Source organism: Limanda limanda, chromosome 16 (genome assembly GCF_963576545.1).
Source record: "Limanda limanda chromosome 16, fLimLim1.1, whole genome shotgun sequence".
Lineage (NCBI taxonomy): Eukaryota > Metazoa > Chordata > Actinopteri > Pleuronectiformes > Pleuronectidae > Limanda > Limanda limanda.
The window spans coordinates 12,330,752-12,342,090 of record NC_083651.1 but is presented as its reverse complement, the minus strand read 5'-3'; the positions used below and the strand labels follow the sequence as shown (position 1 = coordinate 12,342,090).

General features: G+C 41.6%; 1 protein-coding gene across 3 annotated transcripts; it reads right to left on the bottom strand.

Moving 5' to 3' along the window:
• Window positions 1-2: 2 nt before the first annotated feature.
• Window positions 3-10,039, bottom strand: rcbtb1 (regulator of chromosome condensation (RCC1) and BTB (POZ) domain containing protein 1). 3 transcript variants are annotated; one of them, XM_061088985.1, is made up of 12 exons: window positions 9,938-10,039; window positions 7,523-7,666; window positions 6,927-7,077; window positions 6,678-6,844; window positions 5,235-5,393; window positions 5,035-5,142; window positions 4,028-4,170; window positions 3,750-3,940; window positions 3,478-3,604; window positions 3,232-3,383; window positions 3,009-3,139; window positions 3-2,374 (listed from the first exon to the last, which is right to left on the bottom strand). In XM_061088985.1, exons 2-12 carry the CDS (start codon window positions 7,646-7,648, stop codon window positions 2,234-2,236), a joined length of 1,596 nt encoding a protein of 531 aa, XP_060944968.1. In that variant the 5' UTR covers window positions 7,649-7,666; window positions 9,938-10,039; the 3' UTR covers window positions 3-2,233. The 3 variants fall into 3 exon arrangements, with proteins under 3 accessions (XP_060944968.1, XP_060944967.1, XP_060944966.1); XM_061088984.1 differs by having other exon boundaries at window positions 7,523-7,761; window positions 9,938-10,007; XM_061088983.1 differs by having other exon boundaries at window positions 7,523-7,808; window positions 9,938-10,006.
• Between the last annotated feature and the right edge of the window lie 1,300 nt (window positions 10,040-11,339).

Below are 11,339 nucleotides of genomic sequence, written 5' to 3'. Positions count from 1 at the left end.
AATAATTATTTGATCTTGTCTTGATTTTATTTCTGTATTGGGTTTTATGTAGATATCTCATAACCTGGTTCCAAAAGGACCTTGTATCTACATCCCTCATTTATACAAGTCAGACCAAACTAGTTTACTCTGCAGTTTACAGCCAAGTATTTAGCTTTGTTTGTGTTTATTTTCTGTATCCAGTTTGCACAGTTGAGTCCAGACGTCTGGTTTGTTGCATGGAGGATGAAAGAGGAATTTGTCTTTAGTCTGGAACAAATTTCTCCTTAAAACTGTTACAGACTTGAACCGATAGATGATATTGTTAAGGTGAAATATGCTGGCGTAGAAATTCCCTCAACGTGATCTTAAGTCATCACATTCAAGAATAACATCAGACACACTTTGTGAGGTCACCTTGACCTTTGACCACCAAACTCTAATTGGTTAATTTGAGAGTCCACATGAACGTTTGTAAATTCTCTACATACGGATGGACAACCTGTCGCCGGTGAGGAGACCTCATCTCATATAATGAAAAAAGGCTTGTTTACAGAAAACCAACACAGATCATTCTTGTTATCTATTTACTAGCAGGTCACAAAATGTCACTGGCACCTCATAAGTCAGTATCAATCAATAAAACATTGATTTTAAATGAGAAATACCCTGCAAAGAATTGAGAAAATCCTTAAAACACCCACAGCAGTAGTGCAAAACTGCAAGTGTCCCCAAACAATGTGAACACTGTAAAACAACGCTTCCTACATCCAGTAGATCTGTCACACGGAGCCTTCAAAGTCCCACTCAGCCGGAGCTTCTGAAAACACCATCTGCTTTCAACAGATTTTTAAGGGCTCCATACATTTGTTACAGCTGGTAGAAGGTTAACAGCCACTTATTGTTTTGTTGCAATATAAAAAAAACTAAATAGCTGCACAAAAATAACACTTTCCAACCTAAGCAATCCATCACTTTAAAGAGGAATCCACAGTTAAAGACTGGAGGCTCTATTTGAACAGCCTAAGCACATGGTCTGCAGCGTGTGGAGCGTTTAGGAAGAGTCCAAATCCACTTTTGCTTTGGTTCATGACTTAAAAGTGTTGCATTTAAATCATGTTATTAACCATGGGTGTGTTTTATAGAGTAACTTGGCAATGAACCAATCTCATTTCCGCTAAAAGCCAGGTGCACATGAAGAGGGTCGGATTGGTAATAAGAGAAAACGCTTCTTTGCATGTTTAGTATCCTGATCATGTGCCTTAAAACAGTTGTGTTGCCTCTGACCACCTGATTTAAGACTAGAACGCCCGTGAGTGTTCGCTGGGGCATAAGTGCATTTTTTATTTAATAAGCGTGGGTGCTGGACATGACAACTGTGTTGGTCTGAAACTGGTGCAGACACCTGGGACTGGCTCAGTGTCGGCTGTAAGTTAAGGCCCTCGATCAATCACACTGCCCTGAATCTCACTTGTAACCCGAGTTTCCATATTTGGGTCAAATGACAACCAAGACACAAGATCAAAGTCATGTGTCGCAGCTGCGGAGGCAAGTCAGGAGGTAAACAAGAAGATCGGTGGTTCGATACCTGGCTCCTCTGGTCCTACACTGCATTCTGAAGTGTCCTCTGGGAAGATACTGAAGGCTGAATTGCCCCTGACTGCTGTTCCCACAGTTTGTGATAGAAGGAGCGCAGTACGAATGTGTAAATAAATGGATGACTGAGACTTGTACTGTAAAGCGCTTTGAGTGGTTGATAAGACTAGAAAAACGCATGTATCATTTGATATGTCAGCATGATACCAGATGCTGCATCCAAACTAAGGATGTGGTCTTAAAGTAAAGCAAAACATAATCATATTCAAAAATACGAGTGCAAACCCTAAACAAGTGCCTTGGTCAATTCAACAGAAAAATGGAAATAGTAAAGTAGCAAACTGGCAGAAAAATCTCAAGTCAAAAGAAACACCTTCATCAAGCCATAAAAGTGTTTCCTTCACACAACATGTGTAAGTGTGTAGGCAGTCAGGCACTGTGGCTCTGCTCTGTCAGCTCTGTCCTCTAAAGTCAATGGGCACAGCTCACATGATGGAGAGTGCTTCTAGTCTGGAATGAGAGGGACAGCGATGGTGATTATCTAAAGATCTCCATTCCGGAGCCAGAGTTACAGAAGGGATGACGTCCTTTGAGAATTCACTCCCAGAATCCCACAGCCCCCCTCTCCGTCTGTTGCCATCGTTACCTCGGGCTGAGGTCAGTTTTTGAAGGCTCCGCAGCGGCTCGCTCGACAAATGAAATCCTTGAGCAAGTTGCCGTCGATCTGCCAGAAAGCAGTAGTCTGGGTGACCTCGGTCAGGTGATTCACACAGAACTTAAAGCAGAACTCCTCCAGGTCCTGGATGACAACGAGAAGAGCAGAAGTAACCAACGTGCTCCTCAATTTGGTCAAGAAATGTCAAAGAAATCAACACCATTCTTTAAATTACTCCACCAGTTTCTCTTGATTCTCCTCGGCATCGCCTGCACAAACATTTGGTCGTGGATAAGAAGATGCACAAATAGATTTTTCCCACAAATGCTGGAGACCTCGGCTTTTTCAGCTCTAGGATCTCAGAGAGAACTTTGTGGTCTTACACAGTAAAAGTGACTGTAACCTCACTCTTGTTGCCTTGTTTATGGTTTTAAGGAATAATTTGTCATTTTGAGAAATACCATTATTGGCTAAGCACCAATCTCCTGTTTCCTCTTGTTTGCAGAGTTTATGTGAAGGGAACTTTTGCATTAACTTCATATTTGCTGTACTGTTATGTTTTTATTTGAAACTGCACCAAATTGCAGACTCATAAATAGCAGTCCCATAAACATACCAGATTTTTTTCCCCGACTTCAACCAAGGTAACCGACATGAACAAAATTAGGTTGGTAAGAGGTTATAAATGAGCCCTAATTTCAAGCTAAGTTAAATAAGGCTTTCTACAATATACATATATCAAAGTATACGGGTCTGTTGACTGGTGGTGAAAACTGACCTCGGCATCATAGCGCACAGCAGCCGACAGCAGCGAGAAGGCATTTTCCACGGTGATCCCTCTCTTGATGATGTGTTGACAAAGTCGTTTCAGGCGGTTCTCACAGTATGATGTTGCCAGATCCAGCAGCCCTGAGAGAGCACAGGCACATACAAATAAATAAGAAACCACTGACGGCTAAATGCCAGGATGAGAGAGTAAGCAACACGTGTGTGAGACGGACCAATAGCATCTTCAGGGGACAACTCCACGTTGTCCGTGTAGAGGAACTCCAGGAAGGAGCGGTACACCGGGTAGGAGAACTGGTCGATTTCAATCACCTCCTTCATGTCTTCGTTCCAATGGGACTGGAACATGGATCTGAAGTGTTCACACCTGCAGAATATGTGGTTTAATACAGATCTATCTTTTACTTCCATGATTTAATCGAACAGCTGTGAGCTAAAAAAAAAAGAAAAGAAAGACGGACCTGATTTTGAGAATTGCTTTGTGGACGTAGATGTATTTGCCGTCGACGCAGAACTTGAGGTCGGCCGTCTCTGGGTTGTCAAACTCTTTCTTCAGAGACTGAGCCACGGTCAAGAAGTCATCGTGCTCTGGAACAGGAAAAAACACACACACACACACACACACAACAATGTCTGGCATTAGGAAGATAAAAACAATGCTTATGTCAAAGCAACTGGTGCAGGTCTTTAGTTTCTGCATCTTATTGCACTTTTCCGTTCCTCCTTTTCTCACCCATGGAGAGAAGCTTCCACATGACTGAGGGGGTGGCGAAGCACGCAAACACATCGTCAGTGCAGTTGAAGTGTGTGAGGTGGGGCAGCACTAGAGACTGGCCCCTGCACTGGCCCCACATGAACACCTGGCCACTCTGCGTCTTGGCAGCAGACGTGTGCGTGGAGTGACAGGCAGCGATCTCTACGATTCTGTCAGAGAAGAAGAGAAATCAGTCGATCACAGAGTGCGAGACCCGAGAGAGAGGATCTATTGTTTTTGTCTACCGCCTAGCTCACCTCTCTTTCTCGGTCATGATCTGAACTGGGCTCAGCTGGTTGCTCTTGTTGCCGGTGCCCAGTTGTCCGTATGTGTTGGCGCCCCACGCGTACAGCAAGCCCTCATCGGTCAGTGCCAGGGAGTGGGCGTAGCCTGAGACAATCTGGAGGAGGGGGGGATAAAGTGTGTGATATGACATGACTAATGTGATATAAAAAAAATGATTTTCACATTGAAAAGTGAATAGAAGTCTGAAAAACAAAGTATACAGCATTGAATTGTTCTTAACCTACTGCTTATATACAATTTTATTTCAATCTCCTTGTTTTATCATGAATGTTTTAACAGTTTTTATGTGAAGCACTTTGAATGTGCTATATAAGTTAAGTTGGAAACAACTGTTTGATAAATGGATTTTAGTCTGATAACAGAAAATCTCCTACTAATAATAATTCTGAAGAAAAACTGTTGTGACTTCATGTGTAAGATGAGTCAAAATCCAGTGTGAATCACAATAACATGGAAACAGGCTTCACTGAATCACCACACTTCAATAACTGTATTTATCATTTTTAACATCAACTAAAGCCTTTTCTACTTCAGGTGCATCATAGTTTATAATCTCATTACACAAAGGCATTTTTATGGCAAAACATTTGAGCTCTTGTGTGACTGGTTTTGTTGAGAATATTCACTCACGACTATAAATGAAGTAACAAAGACGAGAAGAAATTTCTCTGTTTGAATGATTACAATTTTTTTGATTAAATCAACAACAAAATTAACCACAGCATCTTAAATTAATGATAAATAAATAAGACGCTAAATATCTCAACTTGAGTTTAGTGCATGATTTTTTTGAATTTCCTTCTGAAAACCATTCAGAGAAAGAAAATATTGAAGGATAATCTACATCTAACTGTACAGGTCTGAACTGTTCATTTTGTATTGATAATAATGTGTTATATCAGATCTCAGTGTCCAGAGAGATTCATAAAAGTATGTTTTTGTGAGTGTAATTTCAAACCTGTTGCACACATACACCCTGCAAAGCCACAAGTCGACAGGGAGTGAGCTGGTTCCCGTTGTTTCCCAGTCCCAGTTGACCGTTCCCGTTATAGCCCCAGCCGTACACCTGCAGGGACAGGAAGAGAACATACACGTTTTCTTTGGCTGGATTTTATTGGAAAACAACTTTTTTACATCAATTGTGAACCAGGAAATCACCTCTCCGTTGTCCACCACTGCCAGAGACGAGGTCTGACCACAGACGATACTGACAGCCACCTTGCTCTGCAGGCAGCTGGAGACTCTGCGGGGGGTGGGCTGGTTCGCTGTGGAGCCTGAGCCCACCTGACCACAGTTGTTGTAGCCCCACGCGTACACCTGGAAGAGAGGAGGATGAGAGGTGAGACGATACACTCAAATGCTGGAGAGATAAAGAGCTCTTTTAAAAAGGAGGCAGGTTTATAAGAGCTTCAGATTCTCCTCTATCTCTTCTATTTAATTGATAGAAACATTTACCACAACTACAACTACCACCAGTGTTCAGCTCAAACAATGTGACTTTAGTTGAGAATCAACAGTTCAAATATATCTTCACAGTTTTAGAATTATGTCCAAACTAACTTTATGGATTTGGTGCAGTACAGGAGACTTTTGTGCCATACTGGGGATAAGTGCTCTACCATTCTAGTTTTCTACCTGTGATCTAAAGTGGGTCAACTGGACAGAAGGCCCTTCACTGGAGGACATGGGGGATTGTAGTTTACAGAATGTTACATCATAACACACCAGCTTATACTTAGGGTTTGACAGTTTGGGATATGATATAAGTTTGATTCCATTCACGTGTCTGTAGTACGAAATATGAAGCGGACAACTGAACACAAAGACTTGAAACAGGTGCATGGCTCTGAAAATTAGAATTGTATGTTATGTAAAAGATTTAAGGGGGGGTTGGGGGGTTATGTATAGAATTTCTATTTCTGAAGCTGCTTTCCGGAATGCACTGAGCTCAGGATATCCTCCTGAAATTATCCAGAGGGGCTCTATGTTTCCCCCCCACCCTCATGCAGCACCAGCCCTCAACCCAACACTCCAGAGATTGTCCTATTGTTGTGAACATAAACAACTCTGGCGAAAAGTCCGCAGCCAATTGTCCAGACGACTCACACAGCTTAGGTTTGCTGGCAGCTTGACATTAATGTACGAACATGAATGTGGCTTCAATCTTCTTATTCGTCTCAGCAATTAAGCTAATTTCCCAAAATTTTGAACTACTCATTCAACAACTAACAAATCTCAAATGATTCAAAGTTGCTTGTTTCTGTGATTAATCGCTCCCAGACAAACTGTTGTTGTATCCGGGGAGAATCAGACTAACACAGACAGCCTGACTGTACGGTGCATGAGAAGACGACCGTGTGTGAAGCAGTTGGAGGCACAATGGATTCCTTTTGGCCAAGCTTAGTTTTCTGTTTCAGTTCAGGAGGATCAACTCTTGCTGTGATCGGACTTAGGGTCTCATAAGGGTCTGTGTGACTAAGCACTGCCTCTGACCAAAGCTGAGTCACCTGTGTCATTACTGGGGTGTTATACAAGCTTCCATTCTGCTCTGTGAACACTTTTACTGTAAAAGCAACTATTTGTGTCACCGCAGACACTTACTTCTCCTGAGTCAGTCAGAGCCATTGAGTGGTGAGAGCCACAGGCCACTTCTGTGACCTTCTTATTGAGCAGGTTGGCGGACACGAGTACTGGGGTGACTCCTTGGTTGGTTGTCCCATTTCCCAGTTGGCTGTATCCATTATGTCCCCAGGCAAACAGTTCTCCGTCTGAAACACAGATAGATTAGTTCTCCTGCTGCACTTTCTTTAACCCAACTGTAAAAAGGAAGATAAAGGTTTCGTGCAGTACCCTCTGTGGCCAGCAGGACGTGGGGTCCGCTGCCGTAGCTCAGGCTGATCACCTTCCTCCCACTCAGGAAGTCCAGCTTCTTGGGGACTACGGTGCTCTGGCTGTCCCCTGTGCCCAGGCAGTTACTGCAGTTCAACCCAAACACATAGACCTGAGTGTGGAAAGAGGAGGGAGAGAAAAAAAACAGAGCATGTAATGTGGATCAGTGATAAGCAGGGCTAAGCAGAGGCAGTCTCAGTCAGCTGAGGAGGAAACAGGTCACACAGCTGACACACAAACAGGACCAGCAGCAGGCAGCGCTGACGAGAGCTGCCGGTGGAGGTCGGGTGTTGTCATCCCTCCACAAATACACACACACATACACATACACACTCAAAACAAACAACCGGACAGGGGTGGAAATATAACCTCTGGCAGCACTGACACAGAGAGCTGAGGAGCTCTGGCTATGGTGCTTTAAAAAACGGTGTCGCAGAGCAAACATCACCTGTGAGATTAGTTATTGGCCTGTTTTACTACTGGTGTTGTATGAAACTGTTCTTAACATCCACAGCATAAAACACAACCACAAGTTTATTTCCCCCGTGACCTCTCACCTCATCTTCACTGGTGATGTAGATGGCCTCGTTAGCGGACGTTCCAAACACGCAGGCCTTCAGGATGGTGGAGAGCTCCTGAGGCCCCATCAGGCTGAAGAGGGGCCATTTGGTTACATCCACCATGATGCACTGGCTGGGGGTCTGTGGAGGGAGCAGAGGGGTGGAGGGATGAACCTCAGCCCTCAGAGGTAGAGCCGGGGATCGGGGGGCAGAGCGAGGGGTCTCGGTGGGCCACACTGCCAAATGGAGCATCAGATAATAGTCTATGAACTCACGCCCTGGTCTGGGGAAAACCACATATTGACACATGGTTTAACCTTTGGGAAAACTGCAATTTACTGCTAAGTCAAAAACACTGTTCAATGTGGAAATGTTTGGGAGAAACGTGTGTTGCACACAAACACACTGATGTTCAGCTTAGTAAGAAATGACGTTAAATCCATGATCTCACTGAGGAGATTATAGAGAGAAATTGGGTCATGTGGTGTAACATTAGCCCCAAGAGATCAGGGCTGGTATGTATAAAGCTGCTCAATATAAAATTTTGGTTTAAAGTGCTTTAAACGTCTTAAAGAGGGATGTCATTTTTTTTTCCCCAAGCCTTGTAATTAACTATAAACAAACACTTCTATGGATAAACCTTTCTAGAAGTTAATCATTTAAGAGATCTAGCCTATAGTACACAGGCAGAGGATATCAACTGTAAGAAAAGGGGAAACTATTTATATCAAAAGACTTCTCAAGACCATGGCTGAGCAGTGGAACAGACAAGACTCTCCTTGTACGAACTTTAACCTTCTCTGGCCTTTCAACACAGAAAAATCCCTTAAAATAAATGACAGTGTATCAGGTGCTTTTTGTGAAAACATATCTGAGCAGATGCTTGTGATGTTTTAATTGGTTAGGCAGACGCGGATACTCAGGCAGAGGTGATGAGACAAACCCTGGAGCTACATCACTAAACCCGACATTACAGCTTGGTATAACGTATTCTGTGTGCACTTATCTGTATTGCAGTATATTCATTTATGTACTTATACTTTGTTTTTCCATTTCACGCTTTGTTATATTCTATTTCATAACATCGAGAAGGTAAATCTAGTTTTTACATCAAAAACAAAAAAAGCTAGAGGAAATATTTGCTGTGATTTTACATATAAGAAAATGGCAACGTTAGAGATTGCTACTGCAACAGGAGATACATTTTACAGTTTTACTTGTGATAGTTTATTTTAGCAGTGTGGTGCTTGCAACTTTCTCTTATGAATGGGTCCAATTACTGTGTTTCACCACTGATGCACATAGATATACCAAATATCTCAATAAACAATACACGAATAATGGAAAACACAAGTTAAATGTTTTAAATAAATGAATACCCACTCCTATGGCCTAGTAATATTGAATGAAAGTAAATTATAATAATAATAACAGAGTGGATGTAGGAGTATTGTTATTGTTATAATGATTATTCTGACTGTAGTGTTTGTAATTTACATTTCTAAGCCCCAACACTCAAATAAAACATCAGGTTCTAAATATGAAGACGACTCAAATTCAGTGTAAATCTGAAGAGAGTCTCCTGTCAGGTTAAATTAAAAGTCTTGATGCTCTGACTTGCACTTTGAGGAGGGAGTTGTCATCAAACTATTCATACAACATTATTGATTCATCTACTGATTATTTCCCTGATTTACAGATATTGTATTTCATCAATAAAACCTACAAGAAAACGCTGGATATGCTTCCTGACAGTCCAGGGTGACATCTTCAGATTCACTGATTTGTCTGACCTACAGTCCATCATCCAAATAATATTAAGTTTAAGAAAAGGCCTCAAATCATCACATTTGATTAGCTGGGAAGAAAAATATTTGTTATATCTCAGTCATTTCCTGACCAATGAATTGACTAATCCTTGCAGCTCCTTTAGATATTCACTGTGAGATTTGTTTTCAGATTATAAATGGATGTAAAGGGTCATGTGATGGCTGAGCGGTTAGAGGACCATGATGAACACCAGGGAATTAAAAATACATGACGTGGAAAGAGGAGGAGACAAGTTTCTCAATGAACTCCCATTTATTTACCTGTATTATGTCACAGGTGATTTAAAGTGAGTGAAACCAGGTCAGGGAGGTTTTTACTGAGCATTAATCCTCCTGCACCTGAGGAGTGACTCAGATTAAACACAGCTCGCTGCTACAGGAACATTAGCTCGATGGCTACTGCTGCTCATTGTTTAAAAAGCATCGTTCAGCAAACTGACACAACAGAGAAGTGAAGGCAGTCGATCCAAGAGGAGAGTCAGAGCGATCGTGTTGTTGTTCCTCTCGCAGCTGGTAGCTAGTTAGCCCGAGCTAACCAGCTTCTACTAGCGCTAACACGAGCAAACTGGTCAGTGGAACTCACCTGCTGGTTGGTTAAGTTAGTGAGGGTCTGGTCTGGTGTCGCTACAGGTGAACGGGTGGTTAGAGGAGGACCGCTCCGCCGCGGCCGCCATAGTCCGCTCCTCTGCTCCGGGTCTATGCGGAAGTGAGGGAGGAAAATAAGGTCACATGATTACAACAGACCCAAATAACCGATTACAGACGGTGCTCGATTAGACTGAGTCAGGGATGATCTTTACTTTAAAAATTGTTTCAGTCCATATAGTCTGTAGATTAATTATTTTTATATTATAGACAGTCTAATGGTCCAGTCCAGTCCATAGTCTGTATGTGAATATTTTTTTCTTTTATAGACAGTCTAATGGTCCAGTCCATAGACCGTCTATAAATTACTTTTTTATTTTAGATACGGTCTCATGGTCCAGTCTATAGAAAGTAGATTACTTTCAATTTTTATTTATGTACAGTCTAATGGTTGATTTTATATAATATACTATTTTTTATTTAAGATCATTTCATGAAAGTTAAGTTTCAGCCATTTCCCACATAAAGATCAATTTAGTGATCAGTCTAAGAAGGAAGTGCTCAACTGTTTCAATAAAGAAAAAGTACAAATAATTACGCTAAAATCGAATCAAATAAAAGTAAATAAATTTTTGTACTTGAGTAAAAGTAAGCAGATATAAGTATAAATGTAATATATATAAACTATTACGAGTAAAAGTTGCCAAGTGTAGCTTTTTCTTTTCTATTTCTAATATGCAGTGGCCCTTAACTACAAATCGCGACAAAACACAGCTAATAAAAAAAAAACTTCAAATAGGAGAGAAAATCTGACAAAATGTGCTTTATTATGTGCCATTATATATATTTTTTAAATGACAAACACTGCATTTGTATGATCTGCCAAGATGATCTGTTTTGTGATTGACATTGTGATTTGTACCCCAGGGCTGTTGTACTGATGTAATGGTCCACTACATCATCGTGGCTGTGTCATGAGGCCTACAAAACTGGATCACCTGTTTAATTGAATTGATATAAGAGGGATTCCATTAATTGCGAACCATTTAAATTTACATCTTATGTTCACGTTTACTTCGGGAAATTGAAATCAATTTAGAACAAAGTAAACGCAGAGTCTGTGGGATCTACTGTAGATCCAAAACCACTTTCGGTTACAGAAACCCTCAGGAAGCCAAACTCCGTGTCAGTAGGCCCCAGGTTAATCATCCCACTCGAGTCACTTTGTTCAACAACACAAGTTCAGCTGGAGGAAAGTATACCACTTACAAAACAAACGTGATTGGTACAGTGATCCCATTCCAAGGCTTCACCGTTTCCCAATACTCAGCAGGGTTAATACACCTACCAGCGTGAGTCCGATATTTCTGGGTGAAGGTTTTCACACTCAGCATTCATTC

Bases quoted from the DNA above. Each gene is read 5' to 3' on its own strand.
- rcbtb1 (XM_061088983.1), bottom strand. From the start codon at position 7,777: ATGCTCCATTTGGCAGTGTGGCCCACCGAGACCCCTCGCTCTGCCCCC. The intron at 4,171-5,034 runs GTTTGAAATTAC...CCCCTCCTCCAG, and splicing joins AGGGTGTATGTGTGCAACAG to ATTGTCTCAGGCTACGCCCA. The intron at 3,605-3,749 runs GTGAGAAAAGGA...TTCCTGTTCCAG, and splicing joins GTGGAAGCTTCTCTCCATGG to AGCACGATGACTTCTTGACC.